Source organism: Citrus sinensis, chromosome 5, assembly GCF_022201045.2.
Source record: "Citrus sinensis cultivar Valencia sweet orange chromosome 5, DVS_A1.0, whole genome shotgun sequence".
Lineage (NCBI taxonomy): Eukaryota > Viridiplantae > Streptophyta > Magnoliopsida > Sapindales > Rutaceae > Citrus > Citrus sinensis.
This window is the reverse complement of record NC_068560.1, coordinates 10,518,502-10,538,804: the sequence shown is the minus strand read 5'-3', so window position 1 is coordinate 10,538,804 and position 20,303 is coordinate 10,518,502. Positions and strand designations below refer to the sequence as shown.

The following is a 20,303-nucleotide window of genomic DNA, read 5'->3' as shown; positions in this document are numbered from 1 at the left end:
AGGGCGTCCCCTTCTTTACATTCTCTGAATTAAATGTATAAATCATGCCAATGAACTCTGGCCAAAAAGTTAAAGCTTATAAGTGAAGGCCCAAAAAAGTATTTTAATCTTTAATATGTGCCCTCGTGCATTATGAAAGGCAAGTGATGTGGGTGAAAGAAGACCACAACCACCATGACGACAACGCGAGCACTATTTATTGAAATTATTTTGTATAATATGAAGATTCAGGCAGAAAAGCACCAGAAGATTGTCTATCGGCTGTGCTTTGGGTCTTGTCCAGAGAGATCCCCATTTCCTAATTTTTTCTTCATTGATCGCAGTTGGGACGGCTTTTTAGGGTAAGTGTCCAGCACAGTCGAACGTTTTACGGGGGTCGATGGACAGATGTACCGATATTCATTTTTAATACTTAGAATTGTTATGTAAGACACTTCAAGATACGGATAGCAAAGCTCGGATCCAAATCCGAATATAGGTGTATTCTGATTTAGATATGCATTGATATGTATACAATCAGATCTGTATTTAAATCCGTAAAAAAATATGCAGATTCAGGTGCGGGTATTATATGCGGGTGGATATTCAGTATATATCCATAAAATCAAATTTAATAATTTAATATATAATTTAAAAATTTAACAATTTAGAAGTAAAATTTAATCATAATATAATAATTAACAATTCAATATGAAAATTAATGTATTTAATTAGAGTAATTAAAGTAAAGTGAGTTAGTTTATGTGAAAAAAATGAGATTAAGTATTTATATTATATTGAAAATTAATGCATTTAATTAGAGTAATTAAATGAATCAACAAAGAAAATTAATCAAAATCAAATTAAATTGAATCAATAAGGAAATTAAATTGAGCCAACAACCTTTTGAAGCTTAAACAGGTTTGCATTAAATTAAACTCATTAAATAGAATCAAACAAGCAACCACAATACCAAATTATTAACTAGAAAAAGAAAAAACCCATGTAATTAATAGAAACAAAAGAAAATTAACAGAAACAAGAGAGCAAATTACAGGCAAGAATGATCCAATCAGGCGAGGCTTGGATGACGGTGACCTATGCAGCAATAACGGCGTGGCTTTGACGACGGCGAGGCGTGCAATGTGCAGTGACAGCAACGTGCTCAGGTGAGGCTTTGACGCGATGCTGAGGCAAGGCTGCGAGGAAGACGACAATTGGTCGACAGCGTTACAAGCCGTTCAGATTTGGGCATTAGGGTTGAGGGTTACGGCTGTTGGTGAGGTACCGTGAGGCTTGAGTGTGCGTGGAATTGGATGCAATGGTTAGGGACTAAGCCATTTAGGTTAGATTTTTTTTAATTTAAGTTAATATATATTTTTTAATTTAAACAAAATTAAACCAGATTCAGATATTCGATTTTCTGAATGCACTTGGATTCGGATTCGTGTGAATCTTCATTTTTTAAATCTGGATCGGTATTTTTTAATATGCGGATCCGGAAAAATCCGGATCCGAATTTTATTGTCATAGAACAATACCTGATTCCTCTAATTGAACTAGATTAAACTTGAAATATTCGCGAATCCTTGTTTATATGACTTCGAGTGTGTGCTGGCAAGGGATACTCCGATGCAAATCAGTGTTTGATTTTTGAGGATTTTATCAAGAACAAAGTTTCTATTAGCTTAATTTTTGAGAACTTCCCCCGATTCTGATTTTTTTCTCTTTCAAAGGCTTGATGGCTATTGAATAACATTCCTGAGCTACCATTTGGTCCTTGTGGATGTTGACTGTGCCTCGTCCTGTTACTGAAATGCACGTAACCACTTGGTGCAAGGTTAAAGGAACGGCCTCCACGTAGTGGATTCCATGCCGCCCTAAAATAGCATCGCAGGAAGAGGGGGCGTCTGCCACTAAGAAATCGATTTTTATGGTATTGTCACCAGCTTTAGTCAAAAGATTGATGATGCCCTTTGCAATTAATCGGTTCCTTTTAGACGTAACCAATGTTAAGATTGGGTGTCTTGATATTCAAACTTTAAATATCAAATTCAAACTCCTAGATATTTAAACTTTGAATATCAAAGTTTGAATATCTAGAATTTTGAATTTGATATTCAAAGTTTAAATATCTAGGAGTTTGAATTTGATATTTAAAGTTTGAATATCAAGACACCTAATCTTGACATTCTCCCACTTGAAGATTTGATTGAGAATCAATCAATCTCCACACCATCCTTCTGTCTTCACCTGTGAATATAGGCTAAAAATCGAACCACGTAATTTTTGGTGTCCTTTATTATGTTTGTTCTTTATTTTTCTTTTAATTTCATTTTAGCTGCGTGTCTACTTCAGCCACCAATTTCCTAACAACCAAGGGTGCATAGCATTTCTAAAGGTCTCTTTTGTTGAGTTTCATGTTCTTAAATGCTTCCTATTATAAGATCTCCGCACTGCTTCCTCCATCAACTAAAGTGTGTTCGACATAAATTTCTGGAATTGACAGACTGATAACGAGTGGGTAGATGTGGGGAATATCAACGCTTTCAAGATCATTCCCAGAAAAGTGACTGGGGCAAGGTCTTCAATTATGGACATAACAGCGGGAACTGATATCTCCAGAATCCCGCATTTCTGTACGTTCTTAGCCCAGACATATTGAGCTCTCCACTGTTCCCTATATGCCTCTGTTACTGGGCGTCCATGGGTAACCATAGAATGAAGCTCGTTAATAGGTAACAGCATCAATTTTCCACATACTTGTACCATTTCCTGATTCTCTGGGTCTTCTAGGAGATCTTCGATCGACCCATGGAAGGTGTTGACTACATCCAGAGGTTGGGATAAACTGTTTTCTGAGTTTATCTCACTGGAATCGTCTGGAAGTTCTTCTTCAGATGAGTATCACCCTGAATCGTAGTCTTCTAAAGCTCCGTGAATCAATGCCTCCATTGTGGGCTTTGTAGGCTTGTTTTCTGAGTCCGAATTCTTATCTCCTATTTCTGGGGCATTCGGGGACCTAATCTGGGATCCGGGTTTAGCTTGTACTTCTGAAAATGGCCTTGTCAAAGGATGTGTTCGATCTGAATCCTCAACGATCGGCATTCATTACTGGTGTGGCCAATGTCATGCATTATGGATGCGCAATGCTTTTTCTGGTCGCGCTTTTCCATTGCCATTTTGATTAGCTTAGGCGTCTACAATTGTCTTGATTCCCTGTTCTCTTGCCAAATCTGAGAGACTGGCATGTTAAGCGGGATCAAGCCACTGTCTTTGAATTTTCTTTCTTTGCAGTGGCGGCCCTCATTTCAGCTCGTAATACCCGGAAGATAGTTCATTGGAGCCATATTGCGCCCTATCATAGCAGTATAGCGCTACTGTAGTGCCTTATCTCTTCAAGGCGGATATATTCCTCTGATTTGATGTTTACCGGCTCGATCATGGGGTATTGCTTCTTAATTAACTATTTTTCATACTTGGTGTCCCCTCTTACTGTGTTTCTGTATGCTTAGCAGCGACGTGTGTCATATTTCCCGATCACGATCAACTGGTTAAATCAGGCCAAGAAATCCCAAACTTTATCATTGAGCCCTTGTTTAAGAGAAAACAGGTCGGAGGTGGACTTCTGTTCCTCCCGATTTCGGTTGTATTATGCGAAGAGCTGCGTGCACAACTCCGAAGTTGTGAATGAAACATCGTTGTAGGCTGCGAAGATGCAAGTTTCTTTTTGTAAAATATTTATAAGATATTTTTAGATTCTGTTTAGAATTGAGGTACTGAAATTTTTAAATTAAAAGTTATAGCTGCTATAGAAAAAAAAATTATAATTATGAAATAAAAATTAATAATATATAGTAAATATAAATTTTAAATAATAATTTTGACAAAATTATAAAAGATATAATAAATTTTATATTATACAAGTGTAAAATCATATCAATATAACTTTCAAACTACAGCAGTTAGTATTTACTAAACACTTTAGTACTGTAACTTTTAAGGTACAACTGCCTAACCTCAATCTCAAACGCACCCATAGTAATATAAAGGCATAAAAATATTTTAATTTTGTCATTTAATTTTATTCTTTTCCTATTCAAAGATTATTTGGAAAAGTAGCGGTTCTGTTTTAGTTCACAATCATAATCTCAATAAAATTTTATTATAAATCACAATAGTACAAGTTATTTTTATATTAATCCTCGACACATTTTCTTATAATCTCATTAAAATCAATAGTACTTATATTAGTCCACAAAATTAATTTATTCAATTAACAAAAACAATCAAATTCTTATGTTTGAATAATTAATTAATTAGAAAAGTAAATTGTTTACTCTCACGATGGAGTCGACTCATTCGTGCCCTGAATCCCCTGATTAGGTATTAATCTTGACTTTTCTTATTAGTATATGCCCTTTCAGCGCACTATCTCCTAAAGTCAAAAGAATGTGCATAGAGAGAGCAGAAAGAATCTGCATTGGGTAATCATGTACCCTGCTTTATCAATGTTACGGCTGGTTGCAAAATTAAGTATCATTTCCCTTTCCACCTCGCATCTGCATCGAATTGAATTTTCCTTCTATTAAGTTATGTTTTTATTCAAATTTTATTCCCTTATCAAATATTTCAGTTACTCACTCTGAGTTGAATAATAGTAGTTGCTATGTACATCAAACATTTGCTAGCTTTCAACAAGTACTTGCAGTAATCTCTTTCGTTCGAGTTCTTGCTTTTATATATTTAATAAATTCTTCTTTTTGCTATTTGATTTAGCTAATTAGACATTAATTATGAACACTGTTATTTGGTTCAGCTCATTACACATTATACTTGCATAGTCAGCATTATTATAAGTTCGATGATTATAAATTTAAAAAAGGACACCTACACTCTAAAATCTGAAGTTTGCTTGTGTAGACCCCTAAGTTTTCAATTAATGGACACGAAAACTATCTTTTGATTATAACGCTCTTTGATTTTATTAACCAAAATGATATATTCCAATATTTTATAATAAATATAAATATAATATTAAAATAAAATTATAAAATTCAAATTATTTTCAAGATTTATATAAGATAATTTTAATATTATTAGTGCATGCTATATCTTTTATTAATTGTAACATCTATTTAACCTAAAAATTTATTCAAAATTTTTATAATAAACACAAATATATTATTATAATAAATATTATAGTTTAAGTTTTAAAAATTATTTTACATATTTAAAAATATTCTAATATTGTTAGTCTACTAGACAAATTAAACTAATTAAATTATATTTGTACTTACTAAAAAATTTTCAGTTATTATCTAAAAAAGATACCATAATCAAAAGAGTTGTTGGCATGAGCTGTCGGCATAAGTTGTCACTTATTGAATTGATTTTGTAATTTCATCTGAGAATCTGTTAGTTGACCAATCTTGTATTTAAATATAGAAACAATTTTTTTTCCTTTTTAAGATGCAATTATCTTCATATATTAGAGCAAGTTCCTCACCAAGAGAATCTGTGTTAACAATCAAATATTTTCTTTTCTTTTTTTTCTCTCAAAATTCATATTCGTATTTTGAATATTCACCGTTGTTGTGAACTCTATGGCTAATATCACAGGCGTATCAACAGATATTATTCCACCACTAGCACTACAAGTTGTTGTTCATCAAGACAACTCGGCATTTCCAACTGGAATCACTCTGGATAAGACCAACTACTCATTATGGTCTCATTATGGTCTCAACTCATGGAGATGCAAATTAGTGCTGGCAACAAAGATGGTTATCTTATTGGAGAAACAAAGAAACCAACACCTGAAGATCCTAATCTTGGATCATGGATTACTGAAAATCAGAGAGTCAAGAGCTAGCTGATTGATTCAATGAGTCCATCACTGATGCAACAATTTATTCATCTCCCAACAGCCAAAGATATATGGGAGGCTGTATCGAAAACCTTCTATGACAGAACCGATGAAACCTGTATTTTTTAGCTGAACCAGAGATCTTTCTCTACCAAACAGGATGGGCAACCATTACCAATGTATTACAACGAACTGGTTGCCATTTTCCAGGAAATTGATCACAGGACTACCACTCAAGAAGGCATAATCGAAGGGGTGTTACAACTGCATTCTGTAATGGCTAGGCTTCGAGTTCATATTTTTCTAAGTGGACTTGACTCAGAGTTTGAATAGGTTCGTGGGGAAATATTTTGAACAGATCCAAAACTTGATTTGGAAAGCACATATGCTTATGTTAGAAGGGATTACCAGCAGAGACAAACAATGAGAGGCTCTCATCCAATTTCTGAGAGCCTTGCCATGCTAGCCAATCAAAATTGAAATGGATCTTTGAAAAATCGGGGCAATCAATCATCTAGCAAAGTTAACAACCTTGTGTGCACTCATTGTGGAGAAAAAGGTCACTACTATGCTGTTATGAAATCATTGGGTATCTCGATTGGTGGGATTTCTCAAAGAAGTCCCATAAAAAAATATCTAGGAGGGCTATAGTGACAGTAACAAAGGACGAAGAACAGCCATTGCCTTCAGCAAATGTTGCCCACCTAGATATTATTGGTAAGGCATCTGTATTTTTTGTAACTTCTAAGAATAGAATGTGGATTATTGATACAGGTGCATCTGATCATATGACTAGAGATTCTGGCCAATAATAATCTATTCTTCCCTCTTCTCAATCTGTTATCTCCACTGCAAATGGTAGCACTTCTCCTATTATTGGGGATGGGTCTATTACCTTGAGTAATACTATTGATCCAAGATCAACTTTGACACCGATCAAGAAACCTTAAGTTCAATTCTAAACTCTCTGACACTCGATTAAAGGATCTTGGCAAAACAACACACACTCAAAATACACACACACTGAAACAATCAACCAAAGGACTCAAGGTTTAAGTGGTTCGGTTAGAGTAACCTACATCCATTGAAGAACAGAGCTGCAGTTTTATTTCATTCACTGATTTCAAGATACAAGCATTTTGAAGAAGATACAAGCTATTTATACAACCCTTAGAGAATTCTGGAATGATTCCCTGAACTCTAGCTATGACTAGGGTTTGTTGCAATTGAACCCAGAACTTTCCCACTCTAATTAACAGCCTATAATGGCCTTAGACATTTGATAAACTTGTGCTGTGAATAAGTAGTTTCAAAACACTGCTAATGACTGCCGTTTCATGCAAAGCTGTATAAGTACATGCACGTGATACACACATGCTTCACTTAAAGAGCTCAGCCGATTTGTCATCTGTAATATCATCTATTCCAACGATATGTCACTTTGCCAAGCAACCGATAAAGCAATCAACACTTAATCAACAAACTGACAAGTCGATACTTTCTCTGGAATTCAGTTTTAAAGCTCACACTTCAACAAATACTCTTACATTTGCTACTGTTCTTGCTGTCCCATCTCTTGAATACAATCTTTTGTCTGTTAGCCAAATTACCTCTACACTTGTTGCACTGTAACTTTTTGGCCCACCATTTGTGTCTTTCAGGACATCATAAATCGAAAGATTCTTGGTTATGGTGTTAAACGTGGTAAACTCTATTACTTAGAATTGATAGAAAACGATGGACAAAATATCAGTCAGGCAAATCAAGCTACTAATGAAGATAGAACTCGAGCAAATGTTTGGTTATGGCATTGGAGATTAGAATACCGTTCTTTTAGTTATCTCAAAAAATTACAACCTCATCTTTTTCCAACTTTAAATGATTTAGATTTTCATTGTGACATTTGTGAGATGGCTAAGAGCCATCGCACTTCTTATTTACCAAGTTTGAATAAAAGTTTAGAACCTTTTGTAGTGATTCATTCCGATGTTTGAGGTCCTCTAAAAATTTCTTCCCTTTCTAAAGCTTTTTTTTTGGACATTTATTGATGAATGTACTAGAATGATTTGGGTGTCTTTACTTATAAAAAAAATTGTGTATGTCTAGCCTTTCAAGAATTTCACAAAATGGTAAGTACTCAATATCAAAAGCAGATTCGTGTACTTCAATCTGACAATGGTACTAAGTATATAGATGCCCCTCTTGACAATTTTTTAAACCTTCATGGAATTCGTCATCAGACCTCATGCACTTACCCCCCCCACAACAAAATGGACTAGCTGAGAGAAAAAAAATAGATAGCTTTTAGAGTTAGTTCGTGCTTCTGTTTTTGGCATGAACATGCCTCATTTTTATTGGGGAGAAACTGTAAAATTTGCAGGTTATCTTATTAATCGAACCCCTTCACGAGTGCTAGATTTTCAAACTCCTCAACCAAAAATGCAATCCTTACTCTCAGTTCCTCATCTTCCCGAATATTTGGTTGTACTGTTTATGATCACATTCCAAAAGGTTTACGAACTAAACTTGATCCATGTGCCAAACGCTATATTTTTATTGGCTATTCTGAACTTCCAAAAGGTTATAGGTGCTATGATCCACAAGCCAAAAAATTACATGTGACTTTGGATGCCTTTTTTCATGAATTAGAGCCTTATTATTCAGGGGGAATCTCTGACCATTCCCTCCACAGGGAGAGTTCTAGTGAAAAGAATGGTCAACGACAAAATGAAGGAGGACGTGAATTTGTAGAACTAGAAGACATAATTGAAAAACTTCAAAACGATGATGGAAATGAGGTTCAACAAGGGTGTGATAACATGACTGAAACCGAGTGTAATCCCCCCAATTTTCTGGACATGTCTGAAGCACTATCAAGGCCACCAGAGTTACCCATGTCTACACCATTAACTGAAGAATTAAATGAGAGTGTTCCTCCTTAGGTAATTTCAAATCCATTGTCTAATGAGTCTAATGAACTACCTGTTTCTACAGAAGACATGAATCCTAGATATCCACAGAGGTCAAATAGAGGAATTCCAAAGAAACAATATGAACTTGATCCCAAAGCCAAAATAAGATACCCAATCAATAACTACATGTCATCTCATAGGTTGTCTAAATCATATGCACTTACTATTAATCAATTATCCACCATATCTATTCCTAGTAGTGTATATGATGCTTTGGAGGATCCCAACTAAGGCGAGGAATGAAGACAATTGGATGTAGATGGGTATTCACGGTGAAACTCAGAGCAGATGGAAGCATTGATAGATATAAAGTGAGATTAGTGGCAAAGGGATATACACAAAGGTATGGAATAGATGACCAAGACACTTTCGCATCAGTAGCCAAGATAAATACCATTCCCATTATTATTTATATAGCAGCAAATCGAGATTGGCCCTTGAAACAGTTTGATGTTAAAAATGCTTTTCTCAATGGAGAGTTAGAAGAAGTTTACATGGAGCTACCTCCTGGTGTCAAATGTAGTTCTATGCGTAGAAATGAAGTATGTAAGCTGAAGAAGTCCTTGTACGGACTAAAACAATCACCGAGCGCGTGGTTTGGGAGGTTTTCGGCGACAATGAAGGCAGCTGGTTATAAACAAAGTAATTCATACCATACTTTGTTTATAAAACGCAAAGAAGGAAAAGTAACGGTGTTAATAGTGTATGTTGATGATATGGTATTAACAGGAGATGTCCGAAATGAAAGCATTACAAGAACATTTGGCTGCTGAGTTCGAAATGAAAGAAATTATATAAATCTTACCATTTATAAATGAATAACACAACATTTGAAAAGTTAAGCTATTTCACCATGAAAGTTAATGGGAATTTCTTTATTATCGTGCTAAGATTATCAATTTGTTTATATATCTTACTCAAGCGAGTAGCCAAGGGTGGAGCTGTCCTAACACTAGCGGGTTCCATTGGTCTTAAAAAAAATTGAATGTATATATTTGATAAATTTATAAATTCAACTTTTATAATAGAGTTTTTTCATGATTTGGCCCCTACAAGCTTAATATTTTATCACTACTTTAATCTAATAATTAAATTCATTTCTTTAACTTCAACTCGTTCAAGTTTAGTTTTATAGAATTTTGACCCCTAACATTTTAATCCGAGCTCTACCTGTGCAACTAGCCGACTCGATTTATTTATTGTGCTTTTACATTTGTTACATGTTAATTTAAATCAAAGATAGCATAGCTATATATTTTAGTTGTTCCTACATATTTTCTCAGTGGTCTTTTATTTTATTTGTTCAAACCAAACATGAGGTAAAGACACTTATAAAAATTAAAAAAAGACAAGTATTGCATCCTTTTTTCGTTTCATAAAAAGAACATATATTACTTAAATGCATGAACAACTATAAAAATAAGGGCGGCTAATATTTGCCTCCCACACAATATTGTGAAAACACATCTCACCTTAAAAAATAATTAAAAAAATTAAAATAAAACTTAGATATTCAATCATTTAAATCTCTCCTAATTTCTTTCGGAACAAATTTGATGTGGTCCGGCATAAGATTAATTTTAAAAAAGGGGAAAAAAATCAACATTTGACAATATGTATATTTATTTATTTTAAATGCCGCTTTAGGATATGGATCATTTCTTCACCATATCAGCCAACAACTTTATTTGTCACGTTGTAACAATATCGGGAAGGCCAAAGAAATCGGTCTGGGGGGTCACTTGAAAAAGTAGTGGTTCTGTTTTAGTCTGCAGTTCAACATACAAACTTTGTTTTTTCTTGAAAAACTGAATATAAAAAAATGTAACTTAACAACAACTTATATATATAGAATTAGTTAAAATTTCGTTTAGTTCTTATATTTTAAGGTTAGTATTTGTTTAGTCATTATATTTTTAAAAATATCTCAAAATATATCCGACGTTAAATTATTAGTACATTTTCTCTAATCTTTTGTTACTTTTGGCTTAATTTTTACAATATTACCCTCTTACAATAATTTTTTTAGATATTAGTAAAAAAAATAATTATCAATTTAATCCCACAAAATAAAATAGAAAAAATTAATATATGTCACTTTTTTGGAACACACTATTGAGGAGTTAATATATTAATTTTTTATTACTAATATCCAAAAAAAAGGTAATTTAATTATTTTTACAATAAAATTGTTTTTGGACACATATAAGCTTTCCCAAAATTTAATATATATTCTTTTTGTTTTTATTTCATTTTTGAGGTTAAATTGATGATTTAAATTTTTTATTAATTTCATAAAAAGAAACATTATTGTAAGAGAGTAATATTGTAAAAGCAAGTTAAAAGAAACAAAAAGTAACAAGGTTGTCAATAATTTAAGGGTAGAGATGTTTTGAGGCATTTTTTAAAATATAGTGATTAAATGAGTACTAATCTTAAAATATATGGATGAAACAAGCTTTTATCCTATAGAATATTAGAATTTCTTTTTAATAAGAATGCACTGTAATGCAATTCTAATGAAATGATATGATATGGAATTGTCGCCCTCTTTTTATCTTGTCATTCTTATTCCTTATTTTAGTAAACCTAATGAAATGATATGATATGAAATTGTCTAAATTTAACGAAATTATCCCAAAAATGAATAAATAATAGTTAATTTCAGATTTCCTCACCCACTTTCTCTTTATCATAGAGAAAATTGCTCTTTTGTTAACATAATAAATAATAGAATCGTTTAGTATATCAATTTTTCCCCATAAAGTTTCATTTAATGGATGGATAAGATATAGATATTAAGAAAGAACAAGATCAGAGAAATCAATGCATTCATCAGCAAAGGAATGAACTTGCCATTCATAAGGTTTCATGACGATTATACAATCAATTTAATTAGGAAATTTTGATGAATATTTCCTCCTATAAACATTACTAATCAAAACAAAATCTCAAATCATTTTAATTGGATTAATTTCTAGATTAAATTTAGGATGTTTGTCATATTCAATAAATTCATTAGGCGTGAAATTGAATTGACTTCTTGCAACATGGCCCCTATAAAAATGCTGAAATATTTTGTCAATATGTGCACTTCATTTTAGTCTTCTACTACTAATTAGGGAGAAATCTTTCTGTTGAAATTATGGCTCAGGCGAGAGGCAGTGCAATTATTGCAGTAGCAACAGTGCTATTGTTGCTGATGCATTGCAATATTGGCTCTGCAACGACCTTCAAGGTTGGAGATGATGGCGGTTGGGTCTTTGGTGTGCAAAATTGGCCTGAAGGAAAAACCTTCAAGTGTGGTGATATACTTGGTAAATAAATCTGATGTATACATGTATATTCCCTTAAACGTACGTTTTTATCTTTTTGTATAATCATGTTTTCTGATTGATCATCCTTGAAAATATGACAACGACACAATATGGTGGGGTGAAATGATTATAGAAATTTTGTTGCTTTTTGAAATAGTCATGTAGATGTTTTTGGACAATTATGTATATATAAAAAATAGTCGGGCCACTATTGTGAAATATTATAATTGTCCTAAAAAAGATCTATGAGATCATTTATGAAGATAAGAGGGTCTTTGTGACTATTGCATTAAACCACTGACATCGCTTTCTTTTCTTCTATAAATTAATTATTTATTCCTTAAGCTTCATAACCTGTCCAAAAGTTAATTTTTTATTTTTTTAACTAATTTACTCAGTGAAAATTTTATTAATCAACTTTGGGTTATACCACATCACGTTAAAATAATAAAAGTCAATTTTTTTTCGTGTCAAAATGACTTTTTTTTTTAATGAGAGAGTTTTTGATAAATTCTTAAAACATGAGAGGCAATAATTAATTTATTAATACATTAGTCATTTTTTTAAATTGAGCATGCTCGTCCATCCTTTATTGAAGTAATTGATAGATACATATTTTTCTCAATAATATATTTAAGACTCAATTTAAGCCAGCTTGTTTGTAACTATCACATTAGATAATTGTTAATTTTTAACTTAATCTACTAGTTATCAATAATCTGTTGCCACATCAGTTTGGAGTGAAATTGTGTTTTGTATATTAGGATCCCTAAGATTTCTCTAAAAATATGTTCTTTTTTATTATTTATATATATCATAACATTTGTTTTAAGATAAAATATGTATATCATAACATTTGAAAATTAATAATTATTAATATACTCTTTATATTTAATGCAGAATTCAACTATGATCCACAAAGACACAATGTAATCATTGTAGATCAAGAGGGTCATGATTCATGCAAACCTGCGAGTGATGCTAAGAAGTTTCAAACAGGAAAGGATCAGATTGTGCTCAACCATGGCAAAAACTTCTTTATCTGCGGAGTCCCGACGCACTGCAGTGACCATGGAATGAAATTAGAGATCAACGTGGAGTAGAGTGTCGAGAAAAGTTCTTCACTCTACTAGTACTACATTAAAAATAAAAGTACTCCATACGTTGTAGTATTGCAAATTATTTTGCTTTCTCGATGCATTATCGAACATTAAATCCTATCCATATAATAAATTTATCAACTCATGGCGCCTTGTATTAATTGGATCATTCGCCTAAAGATATATTAAATCTTTTATAAAAATTGCTTTCATACGTTTTAATACCATGCATAAAGCCATTTTGGCTCTCTTGTTTTTTCATTGTTTTAATTTTAAGTTCTTAAACCTAGTTTAATGTTTTTATTAAGGGTGTAGTGACACTTTGATTTTTTTTTTTCGGTTACAGAATTAGTTTTTACCTTTTTGGTTCCTTGTAGTTTTTTAATTCTTATTTCCTCCCCAGCGTTAAAATGCTTTTTGGGAAAAAAAAAAGGATCCACCGTCTAAATATGATGTTTTAACAAACACATGAATTAGTTTTAATACATAGAGTTTTGACTAATCAATTTGCATTTAAAATGTCGCATTTAGCTTTATTAATGTGTGGTTTTTTTTTTCATATTACTTTAACATCAGGGATGAAATACAGTATTAAGAATGTATCAAGGCTAAAAAGATAAATGTTAGTTCTAAGAGGAATGAAGATGTCATTCTTACTTTTATCTATTGGAAGGCACACAAGTGGCTACTTTAAGGCTTGATTTTTAATGAGACACGCTAGACGTAAGTGAAAGGTCAAAGACGTTTCAAATACTCCTCCGTAAATACTTCATAATGGTATATCTACATGCTTAAAGTGATGTTTGGGGGAATGAGAAATTGTCGCTCAATATGTAGCCATGAAAAAGTTAAAGAAGACGCTTTTATTCCACATGAGAAAGAGAGCAAGATATGGGAGGTTCATGTTGGAGAATTAACAAATAAAACACACTATTTTATTTCTTCAACAACACTCCTCACTAATTACAACTCTTATTTTTCACTCTCTACACCTTAGAGATTTTGTCGCTTGATGCTTAAACCAAAGGGGAGAGGGGGTATTTATACATGAAATAAACTAATCACAACCATTCATTTATTCAACTAATACACAAATCCTCACCATCCATTAAAACCTACTCATGGAACCTTCCATGAGTTGGGCTTGAATTTATTCATCTTGGATCAAGTTTAAGGGGGGTTGTTTATGATCCAACACCCCCCCTTAAACTTGATCCTATGACACCAAGCAAACTTCTGAATTTTACGAAGTCTTCTTGTTTGAGTGGCTTAGTGAAGATATCAACTGTTTGATCTTGTGATTTTACATACTTGATTTGCACTTCTTTTCTTGTAATACACTCTCTTATGAAATGATAGCGAGTGTCTATGTGTTTGCTTCGATCATGAAAGACTGGATTCTTGGATAGGGCAATTGCTGATTTGTTATCAATACAAATCTCGGCTGGCTCTTCTTGTGGCAAACCTAACTCCTTCAACAAATTTCTGAGCCAAATTGCATGACAAACACTTGATGTGGCAGCTACATACTCAACTTCACAGATGGATAGCGTGAAAATTGGTTGCTTCTTTAACATCCATATGAAAGCAGTATCTCCCATGAAGAACACAAATCATGTGGTGCTCTTTCGATCATCTACATCTCCGCCCCAATCGCTATCGCTATATCCAACAAGCTTGTAGTCATTAGAAAATTAGTATAACAAGCCGAAATTAGTTGTACCTTTGATGTAGCAAAGGATTCTTTTGTAGCTTTAAAGTGGGTGGTCTTTAGATTCTCCATGTATCGACTTACAAGTCCAACAGCATAAAGGATATCTGGTCTTATGCATGTCAAATAACGTAGGCTTCTGACCAAACTTTTAAAGAATGTTGAATCTATATCTTCGCCTTCATCATGTTTGGATAACTTGACTCCGCATTCCACTAGCGTGCTTATAGGCTTACAATCATTCATCTTGAACTCTTTGAGAATCTCTTTTGCATAGTTTTCTTGGGAGATAAATATGCCTTCTTCCTTTTGTTTGACTTCAATGTCAGTCCGATGTCAGTCATCTCGAACTCTTTGATCATCACTCTCTTGAACTCTTCAAATAAGCTTGGATTACTTCCAGTGAAGATGAGATCATCCACATACAGGCACACAATTAAAATATCTCCATCTTTTTCTTTGAAGTAGAGAGCATGTTCATATGGGCATTTGGTGAAGCCTTTCGCTTGAAAATACTTGTCAATTATGCTATTCCATGCCCTTGGTGCTTCCTTTAACCCGTAAAGAGCTTTCTTCAATCTCAAAACTTTGTCTTCATGTCCTTTCACCATATAGCCCAATGGTTGTTCGATATAAACTTCTTCTTCAAGGAATCAATTTAAGAAAGCAGACTTGACATCCATTTGAAAAATCTTCCATTTGTTTTGAGCAGTCAAAGAAATAATAAGTCTAATAGTTTCAAGTCGAGCTACAGGAGCAAATACCTCGTCGTAGTCTATGCCAACCTTTTGATTATAGCCTTTTGCAACTAGCCTCGCCTTGTGCCTTTCAATTTCTCCCTTCGCATTTCTTTTTTTTTTGTACACTATTTGACATCGATCGCCTTATGCCATTTGGAAAGAGTAGTAAGCTCCCAAGTATCATTCTTCATAATGGCTTTGATTTCTTCATCCATTGCAATTCTCCACTTCTCATCTAGTGCAGCTTCTTGGAAATTGACTGGCTCACAATTAACAAAGAGGCAAAAGAGAGTGAGATCATCATGTCTCTTAGTTACCTCATAGAGATCTTGAAGACTCCTTGTACGTTCCTCGGTTCTTTCATTTAAGAAAGATGCCGGTGAATCTCCACATTTGGTTGATGCTGGTGAGATAGGTGGAGTAGCTGGCTCTTGTTGTTCTTCTACTTGTTTTATTTGTGTATGATCATCTTCTTCAATGGGAAAGAAATTGAAGTCATCCACACCAGAGCCAAAATTCCATTCTCATTCTTCATCAAAAACTACATCTCGACTGATCAAGATCTTCCCGTTATTTGGATTGTAAAGCTTGTATCCTTTGGAGTTGTTGTCATAGCCGATGAAGATGAACTTCTCACTTTTGTCATCCAGTTTGGCTCTGCTTTCGTCTAATACATGTACATGGGTAATAATTTCGAAAACTCTTAGATGGGTGATGTCGGACTTTCTTCCACTCCAAGCTTCTTGTGGCATTTTACCCCACACGCTTCTTGTTGGAGATTGATTAGATAAGTAGATTGCACATGCAACAGCTTCAGCCCAAAATTCTTTAGGCAGCCTCTTACTTTTAAGCATGCTTCTTGCCATGTCGAGAATGGTTCTGTTCTTCCTTTTTACAACACCATTTTGTTGGGGGATCTTGAAACTGTCAAGGGGCATTGAATTTCATTTGCTTCACAAAACTTTAAAAATTCTTTGGAAGTGAACTCTCCACCTCGATCAGATCTCATGGCTTTAATTTGGTATCCACTTTCTTTTTCCACTACAGCTTTAAACTTCTTGAAAGTTTCAAAGACTTTTGATTTCTGCTTAAAAAAATACACCCAAGTTTTTCTTGAAAAATCATCCATGAAGAGAAGAAAGTAGTTACTTTTACCAAGGGAGTTTGGCTTGAATGGACCGCACACATCAGTATGAATGAGCTCGAGTGGCTTCTGAGCTCTTGAGTTTGACTCCTTTGGAAAGCTCTTTTTGAACTGCTTGCCAAGTAAACATCCTTCACAAAGTTGATCAGGGTAATTGATGTATGGTAAACCTTTCACCATGTTCTTTTTGAACAGTAACTCTAATCCTCCAAAGTTGAGATGCCCATATCAAAGATGCCAAATCCATTATAGATCTTTGTGACAGGCTTTGAGACATTTTGCAACATCATTTTGAATATTTAAAGGAAACATTCTATTCTTCGACATTCTCACCTTTGTAATTAGATTTCCTTTGTTATCTCTTAGGAAAAAACTATAATCTTTTAAGTGAATATCAAAGCATTTTTCTAAAAGTTGACCCAAACTAAGGATGTTGCTTTTTATATTGGGCACATAGTAAACATTCGAAATTATTTGGTGACTACCATCTTTTGCACGAAAAAGAATGTTACCTCTACCCTTCGCTGGTACTTTTGCTTTATCTCCAAAAGCGACACTACCATTCACAGATTTACTTAGTTGCACGAACATGCTTCTGTTTCAACTCATATGATTGCTAGCACCTGTGTCAAGATACCATGTATTTTCTTAACCTCAACTTCTGTCATTGTGTGATAGTAAAAGTGTGCCATCTTCACCATTTTTCTCTTCAGCATAGTTCACTTTCTCCTCAATTGTGGTGCTTGGAGCTCTGCATTCTGAAGCATAATGTCCAAACTTTTGACAATTATAGCACTGTACTTGGGATTTGTCATACCTCGATCTTGGATTGCCTTTACCCCGTCCTCTAGTTGAGCTTTCTCCTTTGGCATAATTAGAGTTGTTGTTGTTGAAATTCCAACCTCGTCCATGACCACGACCTCTACCTCATCCTCGTCCTCTACCTCGAACACAGTGCCTTCTCTCTTTGTCGGAGTTTTCTTATCTTTTCTTTGGATTGACCTCTATCTTGAGAAGTTGATCTTCGATTCCTTACTTCTTTTTTAGTTTTGCTTCATAGGCTTGCAACCTTCCTTGAAGTTGCTCGATCATCATATCCTCTGGATCTCTTGTTTCCTCAATTGTCACAATAATATGGTTAAACTTCGAGTCTACTGATCGAAGTATCTTTTCAATGATCCTTACCTCTTTTAACTCCTCACCATTTCTTTTTAATTCATTAGAAACAGTCACAAACCAAGTAAAGTAGTCAAAAATTGACTCCGACGTCTTCATGTGTAAGGACTCAAATTCTCCTCGTAATGTTTGGAGACGAACCTTCTTAACTTGCTCCGCTCCTTTGTAAGAGGTCTCTGGTTTCTCCCATGCTTCTTTTGAGGAGGTTGTACCAGCAATCTTTTCAAAACCATCTTCATTTAATGATTGAAATATGAGATACTTTGCTTTATTCTCTTTCTTATTCAAGTCTTTTAAATTCTCCTTCTGCGCTGCATTTAAAGTGGCTTCATTTTCTAGTACAATAAAGCCTTTCTTCGCGACATCTCATACGTCATGTGCACTCAATAGAGCCTTCATTTTAATACTCCAGTTGTCAAACTTACTTCCCTTTCATTGTGGAACTTGAAATGACACTATACCACCGTTTGCCATAACTTACAAATTAAGTGAGAATTTAGAGATTCTAAATGCACAGATGAATCCGGCATGTCGAAAAACCTTGGGAAGGACTCGAGTCAACTTTAGGTCAACGATCAACGGTCAACGCGGTCAACAGTCAACGTCGGCTTAGTAGTCTTGGTTCGGCTGGAGTTGTCTTGGTTCAACTTGATTCAGTTCAGCTTGGCAGCTCAGCTTGGTTCAACTTGGTGAGTCGACTTAGCTTCAGGACATAAAACTTCCAGTGGCGAGTGTGGGCGCATCCAGTCTCGGATCGGGTAGATTTTTGCGGTGTCACGTTTCCTCTCGTCGAGATCTTTGATTTGATATGCTATATGACTATATATAGCATCGAACACTAGCTCTGATACCACTTTGTTGGAGAATTAACAAATAAAACACACAAAAAACAAACTATTTTATTTCTTCAACAACACTCCTAACAAATTACTAGAGCTGGCAAAATGGGTCATCGGGTCGTGTAAATTTAGGTCGACCCAAACCCGACCCATTTAATAATCGTGTCAAAATATTGAGACCCAAACTCGACACGAAAAATAATCGGGTTACCCAATAACCCGTTTAATATCTATATATTGAACAAAAGTTACATCAAATATCTACACACTATCATACATGCGTATGTACAAACATATATACATACATACATACATACATACATACATAATTTATCGATATTATAAAATATACATATCTACCAATATATTACACATTTATACTATTGAGTTTTAATTATATATATATATATATTATAAAATATACATATCTATCAATTTTTACACATTTACATTATTGAAACTCTAAATGTATGTAAAATTTTATAAATAAAACACTGTATTTATATTCACCCTTTTAAAGAATAAAAAAAAGAAAATCATCTCTAATATTTGAGTTTTAATTATAAGAATATGTAAATTATTTTAAAATAGAAAATATAATCGGGTCATTGATCGGGTAAATGGGTCAAGAATCTAAACCCTAACCTGACACGAAAAAAAATCGTGTTGACCCGGACCCGACTCATTTAATAATCGTGTTAAATTTGGCGACCCATACCCATTTATTTATGTCGTGTTCGTGTCGGGTAATCGGGTCATGTCAAATTTTGCCAGCTCTACCAATTACAACTCTTATTTTTCACTCTCTACACCTTAGAGATTTTGTTACTTCACTTGATGCTTAAACTAAAGGGGAGAGGGGGTATTTATACATAAGACAAGCTAATCACAACCATTCATTTATTCAACTAATATACAAATTCTCACTATCCATTAAAACCTACTCATGGAACCTTCCATGAGTTGAGCTTGAATTTATTCATTTTGGATCAAGTTTATGATCCAACAGTTCATATATAATTATTCGTATGTACATAAAAAAGAATATAAGCATAGATGATGCAAATCCAACTTCTCTGAAACCTCAAGCCATTAGGTGGCGCCAATTTCAGTTTATTTGCTGTTCTAATAATTGTACTTACAATGTTGTCTATTTCTAAAGTTACCAGTGTACCATCTACTCAATTATAGCTTCTTGATCAATATTCTGGCTCAACTAATTTATTTATTTTTAAATATTGTAGCTCAAATAATTGAATTAATGAATAATATTCCATTGAAACCCCTTTTCAAATTATATTCCATTTAATACCAAAAGTGACTTTTTTGTTTCCACATGAATGTTCTTTTCATTTATGAATTTTTTAGTTTCTAATAATTTTATCACTTTTTCAGTTTTAATATTTGTATACCTCTCTTCAAACTTTATTTATTATTTAATTTCCACAGAAAAAAC

The 20,303-nt window shown here is 33.7% G+C and overlaps 1 protein-coding gene across 1 annotated transcript; it reads left to right on the top strand.

The window, feature by feature from the left end:
* The first annotated feature begins 11,963 nt into the window (after nt 1-11,963).
* LOC127902807 (basic blue protein-like) lies at nt 11,964-13,266 on the top strand. The gene is made up of 2 exons (XM_052442922.1): nt 11,964-12,137; nt 13,038-13,266. Exons 1-2 carry the CDS (start codon nt 11,966-11,968, stop codon nt 13,238-13,240), a joined length of 375 nt encoding a protein of 124 aa, XP_052298882.1. The 5' UTR covers nt 11,964-11,965; the 3' UTR covers nt 13,241-13,266.
* The last annotated feature ends 7,037 nt before the right edge of the window (nt 13,267-20,303 follow it).